The sequence below is a fragment of the Ixodes scapularis genome, unplaced genomic scaffold, assembly GCF_016920785.2.
Source record: "Ixodes scapularis isolate PalLabHiFi unplaced genomic scaffold, ASM1692078v2 PGA_scaffold3__209_contigs__length_174095766, whole genome shotgun sequence".
In the NCBI taxonomy this organism is placed as follows: Eukaryota; Metazoa; Arthropoda; class Arachnida; order Ixodida; family Ixodidae; genus Ixodes; species Ixodes scapularis.
The window spans coordinates 166,851,494-166,874,450 of NW_024609868.1; the positions used below are offsets into that span (position 1 = coordinate 166,851,494).

At 44.2% G+C, this 22,957-nt stretch overlaps 1 protein-coding gene across 1 annotated transcript in view; it reads right to left on the minus strand.

Annotated features, from left to right (window-relative positions):
* Window positions 1-22,682, minus strand: part of LOC115309012 (nose resistant to fluoxetine protein 6-like) — a 92,679-nt gene extending 69,997 nt beyond the window's left edge. Inside the window, exon 1 of the mRNA XM_029967144.4 lies at window positions 22,412-22,682. Within this exon, the coding sequence (XP_029823004.3) occupies window positions 22,412-22,682 (271 nt within the window). The remainder of the gene's footprint in view (window positions 1-22,411) is intronic.
* Window positions 22,683-22,957: the final 275 nt, after the last annotated feature.

Here is a 22,957-nt window from a genome sequence, read left to right on the forward strand (position 1 = left end):
CAGTCAAAGGCAGAGACCGAAGCATCAAATGTAATTGTATCTATAATTGAGACATACGAAGAATCGCGCCTTGACATCTGCTCTTCACCTACTGGTACATCTAGACGACAGCCTGTGAAGTAATGGTCGGATAGTTTTTGAGTAATTACGGCAGATTTTACTGATATATCAGGGGCCCGAATATTTATGTGATCAATGCAGGAAGTTACTAACCGTCCAGCCAGCAGTTCTTCTCTAGTGGGTAGGGTGATAGTATTTTCAATGCCATAGTCTGACAGCAGTGTCAAATAATCGCAGACTATCGATTTATTTGGTTTAAGAGTATCAATGTTTAAATCACCTACCATGCAAAAGTGTCCTTCCGAGCGAAACTTGTCTAGCACGACATCTAGTTCAGTAAGAAAAAGCGAAACGTTTTCTGAAGGAGGCCTGTAGACCGCGAGCAAGAATATGGAGAAGCCAGGCAGAGAAATGTGAACAGCTAGTGATTCAGCATGAGCCAAATTTACGTTCTGACTCACCGGGAACCACTTATCTTTAATGTATATTGCAATACCACCGCCTCTACCATGGTCACGGGTGTGAAAGAACTCCCTATAACCATTTAAAATATATTGATTGCTTTGCAAAGATGAAATACCAATTTCAGTTAGAACGAAAACATCTATAAATCCGTTTAAGTTACTTATTAGAGCACGGAACTCGTCCCAGCGTTTACGCAAACTTCTAACATTTACGTGAATAATCGTGAAAGTGTTATCAGAAACAGGTCCCAACAGTTGATTAAATGAACAAAAATTTGGAACCGACAAACAAATGGTCATACTTTAGACCAGTTGCACTAGATCCTTTTGTGTGTTAACGCGAACGACTGGCGAGTCTTCGGCTTTCTTTGCGTAAATCTTAGAGTTCTTTGTCCAAACAAACCGGTATCCATGTTTTTTGCCCTGAGTTCTCGCCAGCCAAAAAAGTTCTTTATTCGCTGGTGTAAGGTTGTCATTGAAGAATAAGTTCGGTTGATCTTCAGACCGGCACAGTTTGCGTAGCCTCCCTCGTGCAGACATCCAAGAGTTCTTTATGGCGACAGAGGTGAAATTTATCAGAACTGTTGCAACTGAGTAAGGTTTTTTTGTAAGGCGATGAATTGCCAGGATGTCCGAAGGCTGAGGTGTTGGAACATCAAGCTTTTGAGATAGGTCGTTCATGATTTGCATCAGGACCTCGCCATGAACAAAGGGAAGACCGTGTAGCTCCATATTGCAACGGCGATTGTACTGGTGCGTATCATTGAGCTCTTCTTTCAGTCGCTCAATTGTGTCAGCCTGATGTTCCATTGTTGTCCTGACTGTGTCCACCTCCTGTTGTAAATCCTTCACAGCTTCCTCATTGGTCATTGCCATAGCGAGCACGGAATCGTATTTTAGGCTAAAAGAGTCAACGGTCATTTGTAATCCTTCGACCGTGCTGCGCAGTTCATCGACGGCTGGTCTTAGAGCCAGCAACTGATCCACTTTAGATGGAAGGGGCAGAAGGGTATCGACACTAGCCTTCAACGAAAGAAGCTGGTTAAGCGTAGCGCTGATCGAAGCCAGCTGATTAGTAACAGAAGCGCAATCTACAAGCTCCTGTCTGCTCACGTCGGCGTTGCCGGAATCCTCTAGTGAGCAGTTACCAGCAGTCCCTGAGACTGTTCGGATCTCGCCTGTACGGATCTCGCCTGTACGGATCTCGCCGGTCCGGCAAGTGGGACATTTCCATGTTTCTCGTCAAGCAGCGCCCATTCCCGCAAAAGTCCCATCCGCTACACCGGAGCAGGGTTTACCAAGGTGGTAACCATTCCGACAAGATGCACATGTCAAAAACCTTCCGTCAGCCGGCAGAGCGCGAACACATTTGATACAATTCATTATGTTGAGTACAGTAGCTATGAAACTATATCAGAACTATGACAATTGAAAAGTCGCAATCGACTGTTTATGGCGAAACAGGGCAAAATTGAAAGGAAAGTGAACTCTGATCTCACCTATGTCCTGTGCAGCGCTTAGCACGCGAAAACAATTCGCCACTGTAACTCCACGCTCAGTTCATGTGGCTGTCTCGTGTTGGATTGGAGCGGCGTGTCCCACCCGTGAATCTGTACGACACAGAGATTCAATGGGTGAGAACTGTAGATGTCGTAAGGGCCACAATGACCGTGCCCGGCGTCTTGGAAAAGGTTTCCGTATTTCTCGTCCCCATGTCTTGTCCCTTTAGTCGATCTGAGTACTGGAGCTCATTCAAGAAGAAAGGCGTAGAGCTGGCAGCGTGAAAACAGGTCGGCCGGGTAATGTTGTGGAGGCTTGACTGGAAGCCGACAGCCGATCGAGGCGGTGGAGGCCTTGTAAGGAGCAATGAACGTGCCCGGGATCACAGAGGGCTTGACTTGCGTCTCGGATGGCTTGTCCGCCGTCGGTAAGCTTTCTCTGCTCTGTGCTGCACACCCGTGTCACGTGCGGCGCCCTGATGTATTTGGCAGGCTGCCGCGAGATACGTCGCTCACCGTGAAAATCGTCGTGCCAGGCAAGCTCGCGCACGACGGGCGTTCCAGAAACCGAGCCAGGCGAAGACGCGAAGGCACTTAGGCCTACCTGGTACGTTGCTGCCGAGAAGAGACGTTGGGGACCCAATCTTGGTCAAAGGCGGTGCCAGTGACGACGCGGGGGGACCATCCACGCCACAGACCGCTCGTTGGCGCCGGATGTCTCGATTTGAAGTGATTACGAGTAGAAACTTTTAGAGCAGTCAAAGGAGCGACAGTTCCTGGGGACTTCTTGATGATGATAATCATCACGAATGATTATCATAATGATGATAATCATCATTATAATAATAATAATGATAATAATAATAATAATAATAATAATAATAATAATATTCCCTATTGAAAATTCCATCAAGCTACGTAATTTGGGACACTGACTGCCAGTCAGCAGCATTGGTGGAACGTGATGGACCATCAGACGTCATCTGATGGTCCATCAGATGAAGTCTGACTGCCACTGCCAATGGAATTTCATCAACAAGGGCAGCATTTATATAAGAGTAAAGCTATACGCACTCATAAATATCGCCAAATGCATCGATAAAACAAAATGCTCGAGAAAAAAAAAAAAAGCAGCACCACCGCGCATCGAACCCGCGACCACATGCGTACAAATCGGGCACCTCAACCGCTATGCTACGCCACCGTTAGACAAACCCGATTTGACTATTCGTTTTATACGAAATGCTTTGGCTGCAAATGCAGTCAAGCCGTCACCATGTTATGCAAAGCACTCGTACATCACTCGCCGTACTTCAGTTCTACTCACCTGCCATGTAGAGTACTTTCGCGTCGTAGAACGATCCTTTTGTTCGCGCATCAGCGGCCCAGTAGACCTGGTACAACCTGTCGTCTTCAACTACACCGCTAAAGTCCCTTACATCGTCGGAACTCACAACAGGCTGGGTCTTGTCGATTAGAAATTCTACTAAAGCATAAGACATTGTAGAGCCCGGGCAGGATCGACAGGTTGGAGCGAGCGGGCAAACAAAACGAGTCGAGAGCGATAGTTCATGAAAGCTCGGCGAAGCCTCTATGGGCGAAGCGAAGTGCGAAGTGTCGTGTTCGGCGCTTCGGCGGGCTTCTGATCAAGGTTGTCGGTCGGTTGCCTGTCATATCTCTAACGTCAGCGGTTTTATGGGCTCATGTCCCAAAATCGTTTTCTCGTGCATAGATTACTTTCCGTATTCATAGATTTGACAAAATAGTGGTATCAGAACGAACTTTACGTCCTTTGACCGTACGTCTGTCTGCACGTCAAAGCTTTCTGACGTACAGTCAGAGACAATCGATGTACAGTCAGAATCACCACCAAGACATCCTGATGGCATTTCGCGGCGGCCGACTGCCACCAGGAAACCATCAGAAAGCCGACAAGCGGGGTCTGACTGGAGTTTGACTGTAGGTCAGAGTAACTTGTTGGCCAATCAGACATGCTTGACGTACAGTCAGGTACAGTCAGCGGTCCACTAGAAAACATTGACTGCCAAACAGGGTTACATTGATGGATTTTTCCTTCGGGTTATTATTATTATTTATTTATTAGCATACAAAAATATGAAGCTGGATGGCGTGCAAGGCTCTGAAGAAAAGTCAGAAAACGTAAGCGAGTGTGCCTGCCAGCCCGCCATCCAACATTTGAATTAAAAAAAAATGAAGATAAATTAAGTAAAAAAAACGCACACCCATACATATCCACATGTACACACATTTTTACACAAGGCCGCAACCCAAAATGTTTGAAAATAAAAAGGAAGATGAAATATGGAGGGTAGGGTTATTCCCACATATACCTATAGTAATATATACACTCTGCCACACACACACCACAAACACACACACACACATACACACATACTACAAACGCACGCACGAAACACACGTACACACACACACACACACTCACACACTTCAACCCGGGCAGGTGTTTCCTTTCTGAGGAGCTCTCGACTTGAAATCGAACTAGTGCTGTCACCACTGGCGCGCCATCGACACAAATGAACTGCCGGTATCTCATAAAATATAACAGTATGCAAATGATATGTATATCTATGAGGTTTAATTTTGGTTCTAAAAGTGTTTGCTTGTATTTTAATCGTAATTTACACTCCTGCTTGGCCCAGTTGCTAACCTAGCGTATTTTCTAACAAAAAAGTACGTAAAGTGGCAAATCGCGGTAAACGAAGGGCGTCTTTCTCTCCTTGGAATATGCCCTCTAACCTGTGATAGCCGCGCAGACCCTTTCGTAGAATCCTCTCCCTCTTGGAGCACCCCCAACGTCGGCTGCGTGGGTGAACATTACCCATCCTGATGTGTAATCCCAGCGACTCTCCACGGGAGTGGGCATTAAGGGCACCGAGTTAGAAGTCATTGTACAAGCCGCCCCATCGTGCTGAACACAACCACTCAGAAACATCAACGACGAACATCACCCTCTACACAGACTCGCAAGTGGCCTACTCGGAGTGCCTCCACGCATCCAACTCGACCAGAGACCGCGTGCGCAAAATCCACGGCATCGCGTCCCGCCTGCATACCAACCACCACACTCAACTCCGTGTCGCCTGGGTACCCGCCCACTCGGGTATTCGGAAAAAAACAAATGGGCCACTAACAAGGCGCGTGCAGCACTGAGCAAACCTTCCGTGCCAATCGTAGCCACCATGTACAGCGGGCCCCATTTCGATTCTTCGCAACCCGACGACACTCAACCGGAAATCACTGAAAGACCCGCTCTCGCCAAGCTGGAGCGAAAGAAAATACTCCGCAACCTGAGGACTGCGGTTTCCTTTTTCAACAGGCACAACAGAATGATGCCCTCTATGCCTGCAGGAGTGAGCCGCGAGGCCCAGACTCTCGTCCGCCATACCGCCACGAACACCTTTATGCTGCCGGCCCTGCGAAACCGCATATCTCAAGATGACCCGCAGCAGGGCTACTGTACAGCATGCCCTTGCGACGACGCAGCACATTATCTCGGAGTGCTCCGAGCAAGCTGCGGCTTGTTTCGAGGCCATGGCTGACGTCCCGGTAGCAGACCAACCTAGCACCTCTGAGGACTAGCTTATCCCAGAAGAGCGCCGCTGGTCCACCGTCCACGCGGACGGTGGACCAGCGGCGTTCTTGCACCAATGGCCAACGGTGACTGCGAACTCCCTTCAACAATCCCATCGCATGGGTCGCGCTTTAGAGCGTCTGGCGACGTTTTGCAGCGCCCAATAGTGAAACTGCCGTCGGCCGTTCTCGGGCGCGGCTGTGTGTATGTTATTATTCTTTTTTTGCCGCTGCGGATGTTTTAAGGCAAGAGCAGCCATGTGTGGCATTAAATAAAGACGTCTTTCAACTCAACTTCCTTTTTTTCACTGAGATCAAGGTGACCCAGAAAGAAATGATAACTGATGGTGTGAGGGGCCAATCGTTGCTGGAATCGAATAGCGATGCATCACTCATAATATCCAAAGCGCAATGAAACAGTTTACCGGCTCTCTTTACAGTGTTTAAGGTGCGGTTACTACAGCGCTATTTATTTAGTACCGCAGTTTGCCATTGCTGATAAACTTATCCTGATGCGACAAGTGAACGAGTCTATAACGTCAGCACTTGCTCGAACGCGAACCACCGGATAAGCGCTCCTAAACGAGCAAGAAAGTACTCCCGCTGACTTGGAGCCAGTAACGTGTTACATAGGTTATACATTACTGATTTCTATATTAGCTTTATATGTTAAGCAACTCACGTACGTCAGAGTCGACGTTCTATTATTTTGTATTTGTCATTGCGTAGCGATACTGCTTTGGGGCATGCATTTGTACTCGCCATTCAATGAGGAAGGAAAAATCTTTTTTTTACACCACCCATGTCCGGTAGTGGGTGTTGTGTATCCTTTCAAAATACTGCATATTCCACGCCATCGAGCGTTATCGGAGAGGCGCCTGAGGTGACAGGCCGAGACAAGCTCGCCGTTTTGTTGCGATAAGAGTGTTCCAGATTAACTTCCCTTCTCTCTCCGACTACTGTCGAAGAGAGAGATGCCCAAAAACGTTGAAGCGACTAACCGCGAGAGTCCGTTCTAAAGCACGCATACAAGACGTCATGCTTTAGTTTAGAACAACATATATTATGAAACGGTTTATGCTTTATAATTTTATGTATAAAAAATTGATCCAAGAACCATTGAATTTTATAGATTTATATATTCGTAGCCGGTTTTGTCATGATTAAGGAAAACAAACTGAATGCACACATTGAATTTAGTTGTTTCTACGTTTGTATTTATTCACCATTGACGAATGGCAAGAACAGAGGTTAATATAGAAACCCATGACAAAATGTCTTCTGCGCCATATAGGTTTGAATGAGGTGCTGTTCATGCGGAACACTCCATGAAAAAGAGCCCTTGAGAGGCTAGACATATTATGCAAAATTTTCATTAGTTTTTCAAATAGAGTCTTATATTCGGTAATGCGATTAAAGCGTTACAGTGTCTTCGCTATGGTTTGAACTATCGGCCTCAAATGAAATGTGAGCAGCGGAGCGCGTGGCCGTCGGTACATGTTGCGCCTCTTCGCAGCTTGGGTTGTGCTGTGCGAGGGTCAAACACATCGGAGTAGGACACAGACCCTCGCAGCGTCCTACTCTCCAACCCGTGGTTTTTGTCAGTTTCAGGAGGCCACCAGGAGGCGCAGCATGTACCAACGGTCACGCGCTGCGCTGTTCGTATTTCATTTGAGGCCATTGGTACAATTTCTTCATCGCTGCGAAATTAACGTATTGTAAATATCAGCGTGTATACGTTGATTTCAAAAGGACATACGTGTTTTAAAAGCTTACAAATCAAAGTATAAGCTTGCACAAGTTTGTAAAAGCTTGTGCTTAATTTTTTGTTTGTTTTGAGGTCACTAAAAATATAAGTAGGATTATACGTGAGCATGAGCTGTACATAACAAAGAGTGTTGGGGAATAATGCATAATGTCTTGAATTCGGAGAGCAAAATACGGTATATATTATGAAGAAAGAGATCCACATTCGTGCTTATACAGCCTGAGGTTGCTCTGCCTTTGAGGTGCGGCGAGATTGGTTTACGCTGTAAATTAGAAATTTAGTCAGTGCCGTACGACTGTTAGCCTGGGGTCTTTAACTTGCATCACGCAGTAGTGGTACATGACCGCATGCAGGTACGATGCTCATTCAGATCGAAACTGGCAGGGCTAGGAATTGAATCCAGGATCCCTGGGTCAACACCTTGGGTTCTGCAGCGCGAGCTTTTGCTTCGCGTGCTCCAAGCTGCGGCGTGCTAATACACTTTCGGCCATCGATGCCCTATATATTAATATAAAATAGATTATTGTGTAGGCAGTCTTGCCGACGCAAAAGCGACATGCCAAGACACCCTAAAATCAAATATTCTTAGCATCAAAATAATGACCTGGACTCGTCCTGAAAGAGCTGTCGGTCGGTCACAAGGCAATTTAATCGGACGTACATACAAACGAATTCCACAGCCGGGGTATGTCGCGTCGTTATTCATTCAGCGTTGGTTAGCTTATATACACATAGCCTACTGCCATGTAGTGCGGTTAGAATATTGATTTCGTGACCAGTTTTGCATTAATGGAATTCATACATTGCAGTTATATAAAATTAAAAAAAAATAACAGATAAACTTTTTTAACTCCCTTATGTTATTACTTCAGATTTTAGCATCTATAGGAGCAAAGGTGATCGCTGTGCGTTAGAGTTAGCGCTGCGGGCTACACGTTGCGCATTCGCTTCGTCTACGTTTGTTAATCTAAGGCCTGGTTCACACTTACAGCTAACCCGCTGCCGCCGAAGCGGAATCAGCCGCGGCAATGCACAGTGGACGCTACGCTCGGCGGCCGAATTCTTGCAGATTCGCCCGCCGATTCGCAAATGTGAACCAGGCCTAAGACGTAGTTTGGGGCTCTTGTGACGCTGAGTGTGTAAAACGCAACGCTAACACAAACCCACAGTGCTTGTGTTTGCTCGTATACGGAATGCTAAAACTGACCAGTAAACATTCAAAGGGACCATGAAAGGACTCTGAAATCAAATTTCATCCACCGATGGTCGTAAAAGGTGTGAAAAAAAACGCAAAAACACAAAAATAGGGAGCCAAAAAAAAAAAACGCTTCGCTATAGAACTTTTAAAAGAAAACTGGACTCTTTTGCGCCTTCTTTCCTTCGAAAGCTCTCTGCCTTTTCACTGCGATGCATCCGTGGAATCGCTGCGCGTCAGCCGAATCCACGTCGTCTATTGGGTAAGAGCCTACCAGACCAGCACCGCGATAGTAAAAATAAATAGCCGGCAAATGTTTCCTAAAAGTTTTGGTAAATAATATTCAGATCCACATTTTGTACCATAATTAGAGATGTGACGAAAATTGCCAAATTTGATAATGCTGAGAGCTAAGCGCCATCTATTGTGTGGTAAACGAAGCAACTACTGAGCGTGCGCACTAGGGCCGACAGCGTCGCCCAGTTAATTGGTCGCGACGACCAACGAACGTTTATTTTTCTACGTGTTCTTCTCGCGCGTCCCGACTCCAAGCAGCAAGAAAAAAGTATTTGAAACAGACCACGACGAACAAGAACGCTGGATCCACAAACACACGAGAAAAGTGACAACGGCCAAGAATCCACCAACCCCGACCAAGCGAGCTCGGTAGATAGGCCTAGCAGGCACTCCTACCAAAAAGGATCCTCCTTGACTCCGACTCGGCGCAGCGTTGCTTCAACGTTACTTGGCCCAGACCGTCTGCCCTTGACCGGCTGGCGTGGCGAATGGAATATGCCCGCGCGACTCTTGTGGACCCTTCCCGTATTATAGTTTAACCGCTGACCTCAATTTTAGAATGAGGTGAGGTCAGTCTCTTCCCCTTGTCTTCCGAGACAGTGTTGATGAACACTGTCGTCGAAAAGGGACTCTCGTGGATACAGAGCTCAAATAAACGCCCTATGGATCACCTTCGTAACACGGTATTTACACTTCTTTATTAGGAGGCCATTTTTCTTCTGACACGACTGCACATCACTGTCAAATTATAACAGTTCGTGGGAGATATACGTGCAATGCCGGTTCAACCTTCCTTTGCCAAGTGTCACTTCAGTATCGAGTTGCAATCGTAAAAGATCGGTCCCGAAGCGCTTACCAAGAGCTCGAATACAGCACTTCCATCAAACGCGCGCGTCCACTCCGAGTGTGAACAGGTATTTACGTGGCTCTTGCTGACACTGTCGTAGTTCAAACGTATCTTTTTAACGTCGGCTCGCTCCTGCATCTCCGAGGCCGCGAAAAACGCCGGGACAATTTGTTTCCATCTACGTGGCTGTGCAAACGACTGACACGGGCCGCCTTTTACCAACAATGACAGCTGGGTTGACTTCTGAAGTTTCCACCGGAAGACTCGCCGCACTTCCCGACAGGCATACCAACGTATGGGACAAGTCCCATGCTGTCGCTGTTGGGCAACATATCTCATTGAATTTCGCTCAGCTGCGATGTGTCCATGGCTATCGTGGCGATGAGAGGCGCCGATTCAGAAAGTACGTCGGTGATATCAGCACCATCAGCGCAGTGAAACCTACCGGCGCACCGCCAACTCGCCGCCGCTAAGGCTCTCATTCTCCTACAGCCGAGAAAACTTCCGGTTCCTGCGCCAGGGTACGTCACGACCGTCAAAATTACGCCGCAACTTGTTTTGCGGTCAGTTGGAGAGAAAGAAAAAGTTGTTATTTCATTAATTTTTCGTGTAGAAGTTAGTAAACCCAAACGAAAACAGATGCCTGTTCGGCATTCAGTCAACGTTGAAGGTTCAATGTAAAAGTTATCTGGCAAAAGTAAAAAGGTAATTTCATGGCCCCTTTAAAGGTACACCCATTGGTTGGATCCAGGCACGTAGCCAGTCTGGGGCCTCCTCTTCCCCCCCCCCCCCCCCCCCTACAGCATTTTGTCATGGGCGGGCCCCCCCCAAAACAACATCCTGGCAACGTGCCTGCAGTGTACTTGGATCTCTACAGACTGCGTTAGGATGACCCGTGCGAAACGCTACACATGTCGCCCGTTAGGAAGCGCTAACACTAACCGCGTCACTTTACTGTTTTGGTTTTGTTTTCTGGTTTTCTCTTCCGCTCGTGCTATTTTTTGCTGCCTCTTTTTAATTTCGTTACGGGGTCAGTGTTAACGTTTCGCTGAAGGAGGATGTGTGTGGCGTCGAACGAAGATCATACCAACGCATTCAATAAAAGTCCCCCAATGGATCTTGCTCTAATGTTTTTGCCAACTACTTGGACCAGCCACAGTACTTGGTCCACACTCTATTCTGTAGCCCAAACCAAGGCATGCGCGCTCCGCACACCTGCCAGTTCAGACTAGCCCCAGCATCCGCGGGATCATTGGCTTCCGCCCCTTGACGTCGCCTCCCTCCCGCCTTTGTCCTTTAGCACTCTCCTCCCCTCTACGTGGCGCGCTTCCCTTTCCACTGTTTCGTCCACAGATGGACGCCGTAAACTTTTCCCTATCCTGTCGGTACTAATGCTAACGCATTCATAAATGCATGCCGAGAGTCCGGTAGAAGTCACGTAGAATCCAAACTCGTAGCATCATTGCTCAGGGCCATTGAGCCTGAGCTTGCCTGAGTTTACCGAGAAATCAAACAAAAATTTATTTTCTTTCCTCGCTTTCCTCTAGAAGGTATTTTCCGGTAGACTTGGAACTGTTAAGAAGAAATAACGGAATGGTAGGTGTAGCATAATGGGAAAACCTCATACGTGCGGGGAATTATATAATCGTGTACAATAAACCTGCAAAGGATAACCACGAGTGTGTGCTTTCTCAACGACCGTACTCCAGATATAGCACAACCTTGTAACACATAAAGAAGCGCCATGGTCCCCATATAAAATTTGTGAAGATAGCTTAGTTTGATGCCGGTAGGGTGAGGCGTTGTTCGAAATAATATTAAAACAAATTCATACGTCAAGAAGTTTCAGACAGAACACTAAAATTGTTCTGTCTGAGACGAATATAAATGAACCTGAAGCTAACGGAAATGGTATCCTCGAGCATTTCCTCTTATTGACAAAAATGTGTCGAAATAAATTCTGCCAAGTAATAAGTTATTGTATTTATATCCATAAATAGGCACATTGTTAAAAACAGCCAGATGACATAGTAAACCAGCGCAAAAACATACGTGCCATTTTCCGGCACATATGTAATGAGATGATTATGTAGAATGTTTAGTTCGCAAAACTGGCGAAAATAATGTGTATTTTCGGTCACGGTCGTTCTTTTTTGCCTACAAATATTAAGTTTATCACGCTTTTTTTGTTCTACGAACGAACTATTGCCGTTTTGTTTAGGGTACAAGGACTGAAACTAATATAAAAAACTAATGATTTTTCTAAAAAGTACTGATTTTAATTGAAAATGTTCCCTACGAAATTTATGCGGAACCATTCTTTTTTAGCCACAATATCATGAGATTTGCCAGTGTTTTGGTCTATGATTTATTATGTTTGTATTTGTTCTCAAGCGTGGAGTGTATTGCTTCTTTGTCCTATCTTTCAAACTTGGCTAGACGCGAATCTATGATCAGTATTCATCACCAGGAATTCTGGATTGCTCAGCATTTCCGTACTAAATACGCACTTCAATCTCTCGTTCATAACTTGCCCACTTGTTGCTTAGCAACATCGCCTTCGAACATGTGTATCTTCATTGTTTAATTGAAAATACATCGTAGGAAGCGGCGAGAAAAACAGACGAGGACGAAGAAGAAACACAGGGGACGAGCGCTGACTATCAACTGACATATTTTAATAGGAAAACACATGAAAACCTCCATTCATCTTTGCTAGTACGCCCTCAGTCTGCGTATCACGGGACACTTCATAGCAGCGTGATGGCACATGTTAAACACGATAAAAAGTGATATCCCTTATCCAAAAATGCCACCTCGCTATCCAGCAGTCCCAATGACGGTTGAATCACACAAGAGGCTCCCGCCATTTTTATTTGGTATGCCTCTACTATCACTCTAGACACTTGGTCCCTGCGCTTGTGTCACTCAATCTTGGCTCACACATCGCAAGATGAAAGTATGCACACCCCTGCAATGAACACTAGTGCTCTCCTAAACGAATGTTCAAGCAGCGCCCGTTCGACGAATATATACCCACCCGCATGAGAAAGGCATCTTTTACACTGCTCCAATGTTGCATGATACGAACTGCGCGCCATGCTTCACGGTGCAACCCTGACTATTCTGTTTTTGGCTAACACGCCTTTCTATGGCGGAGCATATCTAGCTCAGCTTGCTTTTGGCCGAAAATACGACACTCACTCCGTATCTCGCTGCAATCCCGTTTAACCTGTGCGAAACGCGGTGAACGGAGGGGATGGACGGTACCTTCCTTTTTTTATTTATCCACTTCCTGCTCAGAGCAGTTTTTCGCTGCAGTTTTTTGCTGTTTCTTCTTCGTCCTCGTCTGTTTTTCATGCTGTTTCCTACGATATATTCGCACCAAGTCTCCCACCTATCCATATTTTAAGTAAAAACAGTGTGCAACTATTTTCTATACGTAGTAATGTTTTTTTTTTAAATTTTAATATTGTATTGTGTACTGTATGTGCAAGGACACCGTACCTAGTCAAGCATCAAGTTGGAGGCCTTTTTTTCTGTCTCATCGGCACAAGTAGGCTCTAATAAACTTCAAAGTTCAAATATTACCAGCAGTACGTTTCCATGCGACACGTGACATGGTATTAAAAAATACAAATGAAAACATATTTGCTTAAAGGGACCGTCAAAAAAAAAAAAAGCGTTTCTAACAGTCCGGTTGGGACACGCCTGTCAAAAACATTCTACGCGAAAAAACGAACAAATTAGAGCAATATTGACGGCGCGAGACGGCGATTTAGTCGGCAGTCACCTCCTTTCCTCTTGTTTTCTCTCTAGGCATTTCGGGAGCGTGGAGGAGAGGTGGAGCGGCTTCGCCTCCACGTCCGAGATGGTGCTTCCGGAATGACCCGTGACGTCATGGACTTCGTGCACAGACTTTCAAATAAATCTCTCGCCATCCATATTGCTCTAATTATAATGCTTATAATCTGATTAAAGTATTTTTGTGAATGTTGCTCTCAAAAATCTTTGCGCGTAAATTTTATTTTTTTACACGCGTCTCCCAACCAGTCTGTTTTACTTCTTTTTTTCTATTTTAAGGGGCATTTTATTGAGCGTCGTATATTGACACCTCACTCCTTGATAAGTTTATAGTGAAGGCAAAAGAAGACTTCGCATTCTAAGTTAAAGTAGCATACTAAAGAAGAGCGCATCAAAGTACCTGACAAAAACTCATCTAAACGCCAAAACATCCGCTTTCCAATCAGTTTATTCCTGATATCGAAATTTCACGAGTTTACTCTTTTTCTTAAACCAAGGGACACTAATGGACGGGTCCCGAGAGAAAGATAGAACGATGAAGCCAAATAAAATATTTGACTCAAAAATACTTCTCGCACGTTTGCACTGACTCCATCAACCCCGATACTTCATTATCATTAAATAATTAAAAACGACGAAACAGACAAGGACAAAGAAGTGGAACCACACAAGGCGCACTCGCAACTGTGGTTTATTTCGAAATGTACATGCATTTATAGGCCCCAGAACCCTGTTAGTATAAATCCATGTACATTTCAAAATTATACCACAGTTGCGAGTGCGCCTTGTGTCGTTCCACTTCTTTGTCCTTGTCTTTTTCGGCGCTTTTATTTATTTAAAGAACCATGAACCAACTGGCCCAACTTTCCACCTTACTTTATATATCAGTAAAGCATCTGGTTTTATATAAAGTGGCAAATCCGCGTCACCGCGGATTTGTTGCCGCACGGGTTCGCCAGTTTTCGCTTTCTCGTTCCTGAACCCCCGTCACCGTGCGATGATTCGACACCTTTTGATAACCGGCCTGCACTTCATCTGCCAACACTGGATTGGCCCTTCTACGGAGGCACTTCAGCGACACATACTTCCGCTACAGATGCCATAAAGCCATCGACGCAGTCTCTTCTCTTCAGTGGGCCTGGTGGCAGCGAGATGAATATGCCACTGAGTTTCTTCTGTCTCACCCTACAGATCGCTGTCTTCGGAATGGTCTGGTCATCCCCGGCTTCCGTATGCCGCGTCACCGCGGATTTGTTGCCGCACGGGTTCACCAGTTCCCGCTTTCTCGTTCCTGAACCCCCGTCATCGTGCGATGATTCGACACATTTTGACGACTGGCCTGCACTTCATCTGCCAACACTGGATTGGCCCTTCTACGGAGGCACTTCAGCGACACCTGCTTCCGCTACAGATGCCATAAGGCCGTCAAAGCAGTCTCTTCTCTTCAGTGGGCCTGGTGGCAGCGAGACGAATATGCCACTGAGTTTCTTCTGTCTCACCCTACAGGTAGAGTTTTTTTTTTTTTTGCCTGACGGTTTTAAGTCCGATGATTGCTTTCTTTTGCTGCTACCGGGGCCACTGGTTGGCATTTGTTCTGATATACTGTCATGGTTTAGCATATGTTCATCCATCCTGTTGTGTAGTGGCGATATTGAATCTAATCCCGGCCCCGAGACGCTAGCTCTCCTTCAGCAAATACTAACTGGCCAAACACAAATTGCTGCGGACGTTACTTCTATCAAAAATAGACAAGAGGCTCTGGATGCTAAGTTTGCCGACTACGAATCCCGACTTGTTGCAATCGAAGCTGGCTCGTCCCAGATATCTGATATCGCCCGACGGTTGCGGTATCTGGAAAAAAAAGTGCCGCTCTCGAGACAGCTGTCTGTCAACTTACAGATAAGAATGATGATTTAGAAAAACGTTCTCGCAGAAACAACTTGGTCGTGTATGGTATAGAGGAGCCTGTTAATGAAACTCCTGCATCACTACTGGATAGTGTAACTGAACTGCTGAACAGAAAACTGTCTGTAACTTGCGATGCCATAGAACGCTGTCATCGTCTTGCTATCCCCGCAGAAGGTAAAATACGACCTGTAATATTTAAATTGATTGACTTTCGTGACAAGATTCGGATACTCAAAAATGTTTCTAAACTTAAAGGCACACGGATATTTGTTAACGAGGATTTTTCACCACGTATCAGAGACATTCAAAAACAACTTTTCTTAGTACTGCCGAATTTCGAAGAAATGGCGTCTACCTTACGACCACGCTCTTGTTAACAACGACCGATACTCGTGGGATTCAGCAAATAAAATGCTGATAAAAGTTCTTCCTCCGGTTCTTGCCACTGGATCAAACTGACAGATACTGAATAAACCATTGTCTGTGTTAAACATTAATGCTCGGAGCCTTGTCCCTAAATTTACAGAGTTCTCGTGCATTGCAGCTTCTTATTCACCGCACGTCATGTGTAATACTGAAACCTGGTTACAGGATGGCATTCTTGATTGCGAATTTACACCTCCTAATTACAACGTGGTACGATGCGATAGGTCTTCTAGAGGTGGTGGTGTTGCGCTTTTTTTAAAATCTCGTATTAGCTTTTCTGTCCTTCCCAGTTTACCTAACACAGAGTCTTTATGGTGTAAGGTGCGGCTTGATAAGTTCGTTCTTGTTATCGGCGCGGTTTATCGGGCTCCTGGTTTGAGCCTGCAAGCCATCTTTGACATATATGACTACATTCACAAATACAATCTTGCCAATTTCAAGCTTGTCTTGCTGGGCGATTTTAATGCACCCGATATAAACTGGGAAACGCTAGTGGTTGGCTGCCGCGATAGGGCCATTTGTGATGCTCTAGTAGATATGGCTGTGTCATTCGACCTAGATCAGGTTGTCAAAACGTGCACCAGAGATAATTCTGTTCTTGCTCTTGTTTTTCTAACCCATAGTATCACAAACCTAGGTTATGACTGCCAGGTGGTCGAGGGAATTTCTGATCACAAAGCGGTCCTTGTCAGCCTTAACATTCATATCAAGCGTTCGAACCCTGAATTCGTCACGTTCCTTGATTTCAACAGAGCTGACGATGTATCAATTATTGATGAGCTTAGTTTTTATTTTGATGATTTTTGTGCCATAAGTCTAGACGCTGACGTCAATACGTTGCTTAGATATTTCAACTCCCTTATAAATAAATGCATCAACAAATTTGTACCTGTTACTAGAAAGAAAAAGAACCCTGCGCACACCTAGATTACGAGAGAGGTGCTGCAGTTGATGCGGCAAACGAAGAGGAGACGTCGTTCAACGAAAAATAACACAGAATCAGTTGTTCATACCTCGTTTGAATATCTGAAAACAACCTTGAAAGAAAAGATGTTAACAGCTAAAACCAAATATTTTAATGTAAGTTTGGTTAACTTTATGAAATCAAATCCTGCCAAATTTTGGAGATCTATTATTCCAAAATGTAACATATAACCTAGTTTTACTATTGAAGGTGAATCTGTAAGTGAGCCGACAAAGATAGCGAACTGCTTTAATTATTATTTTAAATCTGTATTCAGTCGTGATAACGGCAATGATTCAGAGTTTTTCTTTGAAGGTATATACCCAGCTTTATCTGATTTAGAGATTAGTGTTTCTGGTGTCCTCAATCTACTAATGAACCTTGACTGTAAAAAAAGCCCTGGCCCTGATGGAATTCTTTTCTTCGCCGATATTCACTTTGGAGTTCAAAATATCCATCTGTCATTTTCAAAAAATTTATTTCTACTGCAACAGTACCTCGGTCATGGAAGTCGGCTAAAATTGTCCCCTTGTTCAAGTCAGGCAACAAATAGGTGGTTGCAAACTACAGACCCATTTCGCTCACATCGTCTTCATGCAAACTTTTGGAACATATTGTCTATAAACAGATATCTGAGTACCTCGAGACTAATTTTATTCTTTGCCCGCAACAGCATGGTTTTCGTCGTGGCTATTCCACCTCAACCCAACTTCTTGAATTCACTCACGACATAGCTTTAGCTTTAGATAAAAGAGGACAACTTGATGCCATCTTTGTGGATTATTCTAAGGCTTTTGATAAGGTGCCCTATCATAAGCTTCTTCAGAAACTACAAGCGATTTTAAATAATACGTCATTAGTTAATTGGATCGAAGATTATCTAAAAAATAGGTCACAGTTTGTTTCATACCGGGATGTTCATTATAGCAATGTCTCAGTTAGTTCCGGTGTCCCACAGGGATCAGTTTTAGGACCTCTTTTGTTTTTACTTTACACTAAGGACGTCGCAAATGGTCTTCCAGTTAAGATTCGCCTCTATGCCGATGATTGCGTTTCGTACAACGAAATCAACTCGGTAGATGACCATGGCTTGCTAACTGACTCTTTTGAACAGTTTTTTAATCGGAGTAAAAAGTGGCAGATGGAAATTAATTTTAAGATATCTGTAGTTATGTCATTTACCAATAAGAAGGAACCGTCTGATTTTAGGTATGGTACTAGTAATATAATTGTGCGTCAAGTTCATGAATACAAGTATTTGGGTATTTTTTTCACACCTAGTCTCAAATGGGATGAGCACATCAGTTCTATTTGTTCTCGTGCTCTGCAAAGGCTAGGATATGTCAAGAGTACTTTAAAATTTTCAACTAGGGAAGTTAAAATAACGGCGTATAAGACCTTGATTAGACCTATCTTAGAGTATGGCTGTGTGGTGTGGGAACCGTATCTAAAGGGTGATATTAAGCAGATTGACGCAATACAATCAAAGGCAGCAAGATTTATTTGTAATAGATATGACCGCAATTTTTCTCCCACATCTACTATGACTGACATAGGACTTACGCCTCTTGATTCTAGACACGCTGTAGAACGGCTCAAGCTCCTACACAAAATAGTCAATAATAACCGTGCACTTAATCGGGAAAATACGTTAGTTTTGTTACTGAATCACGCAATCGAAGCTTCCATCTATTAAATATTGTACCGTACAGAGCCCACCTCAACTGTTTTAAATATTCTTTTTCCTCGAACGATAGAAAACTGGAATAACATAAATTGATCAGTTTGTTGTCTCGATTTTGATATGTTTGTATTAGAAATACAGTAGGTGTTCTGGTATGGTGCCTGGAATCTGTAATTGAAGTGTATGTGTTTGTTTTTGTACTCTTTTTATATTGCATTTTTCACGGTTTTCTAAGTTTTGCTTCGTAGGGTGTGTACATCTTTAATCGATGGCCTTTCTGAATGTATATGCATGTTTTCTTTCCACTCCTGCGATGACTTCATCGAGGTCGCAGTATTTTGAAATAAATAAATATATATACCGGGTCTTTTAGCGATGACCTTTAAAGCTTCCTACCTACAGGGTAATTGATATTTAAAACCACCAAGTTTTCGGCAACCATTTAACAGTCACCGCGGGCGTCAGAAATTACAAAAAGCATACATTAATTAGCTAAGTAATTACTAAATGTATTTGTTACTTTTTAATCATTGAAATAAACATATGGTTCTATTTAGAAACTTGTCAAGCGCCGTCGAAAACACCAATAGCAGTCAATATCAGGAAGTTTAAAGCGCGTGTGAAGAGTTGCGCTGCGCTGAAGTTTCCACTCGTGTAGCAGGAACAAAGATGCGATGCGAAAACGTGAGTATCATCATTCTGTGCGTTTTATGCAACGATCCTTGTGCGTGCTGCACCAGGAATAACTAGCTCAATCTTGCGCTTAACATGTGCTTCGAATCTTAAAAGAATTTGCTTATTTAGATGTTTACCATATTGAAGAGCAAGTCTCTAATTCGAACTATATGTTTATTTTTCTATATTTTAAAACTTAGCCCATGAGTAATTTTTTTTTAAACGCTTGGCGTCCGCCTTTACTGAAAGCTTTTTTCCCAAAGCAGTCTTTTTTTCCTCCCCCCCACCCACTAGGTATGCATTCTTAAGACTTTTTGCTTAAACAACCGGCATATGAAGACGTTTAATGCATTTAGCTGAGTATAAAAGAAAGTAATACGCGTGTGGAAACAAGTCTTGGCATGTTGTGACATGTCTTAAGGATTGAAGGATTTAAGGATTGAAGGATTCTGAGAAAGGAAAACAGCCTTTGGAGATATTCATCTATCAGTATTTAGGTTTTTTGTCTTAGTCCGGAACTCTATCTTGAAATATTGCAGCACTATCTGTGCAGAGCAATCCGAAGAAGAGTTACGTGCTGGTTTTTGGAAGCATCGTCACTGCCTTTGTACAACACCTTCGGTAAACCCAACAAGAATGCGCTGCCAGTGACGACATTACTAAAACGACCACCTAACTCTTTTCAGCGTCTTTGCGCTCCCGGCGCACTATCATCCGGGCATCGATCCCGGGCATCTATCATTTCAGGGATGGGCAAAATACATGCAAATATGTATCGAGATACAAATACAAAATACTTCGTCAAAAATGTATTTCATCGCAAACCTAATTACATTTCCAAAAAAAGCATTTAAGTACAAGATACAAATACAACCAAATGTATTTCGTCTCCTCCAAATACCTTTCCAAATACATTCCTCAAAATTTGCGTCAGCGACTTTAGGGAACCTGCAACGAGTTTCTGGGTATCTCATTTTAATTTTGCATCGCACACTCGGGAGTTAGTGTGCGAGGCTCTAGTAACGTAATAAAAATATAATCACACAAAAAATGTAATCAGCTTTGACGTAATAGGTGAAAAAAGTACAGAGCTTCACGCAGCTTTTTTTTTGTCCATTACATTTTGGTATTGACCAACAAAGAACCGAGACGACCAAGAGACGCAGCACTAGCTAGAGAATTTTTTATTGTAGCAACTCGCACCACCTACGAAAGTCTGGACGACCCGCGCATTTCGAATTTTCCAGGCAAAAATATGGATGGAAATCAGACTGGAAAGCATCACAAGTTGCCACAGGCACTTATTTAGCTAGTCTGCCTGTGAACGTTGATTTCCTCACTATTCTTGCCCTGGACTAGCACCGTAATCACAAAGTCACTAAACGCTTGTGCTTGATTGAGAGACACTGAATTCGGTGCAGAACGTAGTTTTCTTCCTGCTCTGGACAATGGCAATAAATTTGAGGGATGTATTTTCGCCCACAAAATTGTATTTAATTACAATTCTATTTGAAATACCCACGTTTTAGTATTTAAATACATACGTCAAATACATTACCCAATTTGTAATTAAATGACAAATGCAAAATACACAAAGTATTTGGAATACTTGTAATTGAAATACTGCCCATCCCTGTATCATCTCTTTATTATTTGCTGCGTAAATTAAGCGCTCTCAAATATGTTGGTTCTTCACAAACTCTATGCTAATCACACCGTTTTCCGGCTATCTTTTCTATAGACAACACCAAACAAACAATCTATAATAATTGCCTTCTATACTATAATTATGACCGATTAAACTATCAATTTTAAAGTGATTAGACTTTTATTCTTATTAGTTTACTCATTGTGGCTGTTATTCTCCCGCTTATTGTCCGCCGAGCACAAAAAACACACTACAGAGAAGGCATTCATGCAGGTAAAAGCCATCCTTTTTTTTTAAATTAAAAATATCACCTTGGTTATATTCATGTTGAAATTTGCGTAGGGAAGGCCTTGATCCTGTAAATTTAGCAATTCTTATCACGTGCAAGTGCAAGTAATGTAATATCCCGAGAGGTACCCCACTACCGAAAGATAATCCACCCCTATTTAAGGCACGATTTGCTATCTTTTATAAACATTAAAAGATAACCCACTTCAGTAATCGCACGGTCCTGTCAAATGCTGACATCGGGAAAAACGGTATTACTTAGCCAAGGCGGGAGATAAGCGAAAATTCCTGACTGGGAGGGACAGTCGTCTGGTTCATCACCCCTCTCTGCAGTGGCAAATTCCGCAGATCACAAAATCCAAAACTACAATTTTTCCAGCTTTTACTTTCACCCGATTTGCTTTCAATTTCGGGCGGGGCTATCTCTAGGAATATTTCGGTATACGGCTGGCGTGTATTTCAATATGTGATCAAAATGAATGTCTAATAAAACACCAAACAAAGAACTGCAGAGGAAAGTGTTCAGGCCCGCTTCAGAAAGGCCAACTTTTCCAGCAAGTTTGAGGTTGCTGGCGGGTTGTCCCCTAGGTTTTCCCAGATCGACACGAATTGCTGAGATCGAGTCCGGCTCGAAACGGACGAGCAACTGGAGCAACTGGGAGACGTTTGAAGCGGCAGCAGTCAATCAGGGACGCGATATTTTCACGTGACACCCCTGTGGTGGTGATGATGACAGCTGAAGACTTGGTTCTGGTTTTAAATTGATCGTTTTTGGAAATAAACGTTTTCAGAAAGATGAGTTAGTATTCTCAACGCCGATATAAAAACACGTTTTAGCGCGTAGCTGTGGAAATAGTGCAGGAAAAATAAAATTGAATGATGATGATGGCAGGTCGTAGCAATTCGGTTGCTGCGTGCTTGCTGTTGCTGCGACGACAAGTTGCTAGGTGAAATTGTCTGAAGCGGGCCTTGCTGGCGGCCGGGCCTATAAGTGCGCCGCGCCACTATGGAGAGGGTTTCTCTTCTGGCGTTTCTTGGAACTACGCCGCGCGAGAGACTATGGGAGCCTCGTTCCTTGATCACGCGCGCCAGCCAAGGGGAGCCTATCGATCAGATTTCAGCTACAGACGACAGACTTTGCTCCATTGGCACAGAGGAAGATGCAGTTTTGCGCGGCTTCAAAGCTGATGACGTCGGTTTGCACCATGGGGCAGCTAATGCTTTCGCATTAAAAATGCGATGTTAAGTGTAAGGAAAAAAAAGGGTACTCACATCTGACTGCCCAGGGCTCCAGTGCCCTGATCCCACGCATAAACTTGAGCAGCCCTATCGTGCAGCTGGTAGATATGTCCGCCTCCAATATTTTTCTAGATATTCCCGCCAGGTCTGGAGACTGCATTGCTTTGTCCATGAACGCTGTTATGGTGTCCATCATGTTAGGTGCGTGCGTCGTCGCCGACGCATCATTGTCCACTTCATCGGAGCAGAGGACGACACTACCAAACACGCAGGCCACAAATACGATCGTAGCTTTCGGCCTCATGGTCGGTCACTTTCTGCAGAATTGATAAGCTTCAAGCTTACTCAATTGTCGGCTCCCAAGCTCACGGTCCTAAAAAAAATGAACAGAGGGAAGCGAGACTTTTGTACTTGCCGGCACACTGTGTTAATTGCTCCCGCTATGAGGTGAAGGAAGCAGAGAAAGAAAGAAAAAAAAAGCAACCGTAAATTCTCCTTCCCTCCCCCCCCCTCTCTCCCTCTCCTCCCCCCCCCCCCCCTCTCCCCCCCCCCCCCCCCCCGGACTAGAGGTGCTCTTTC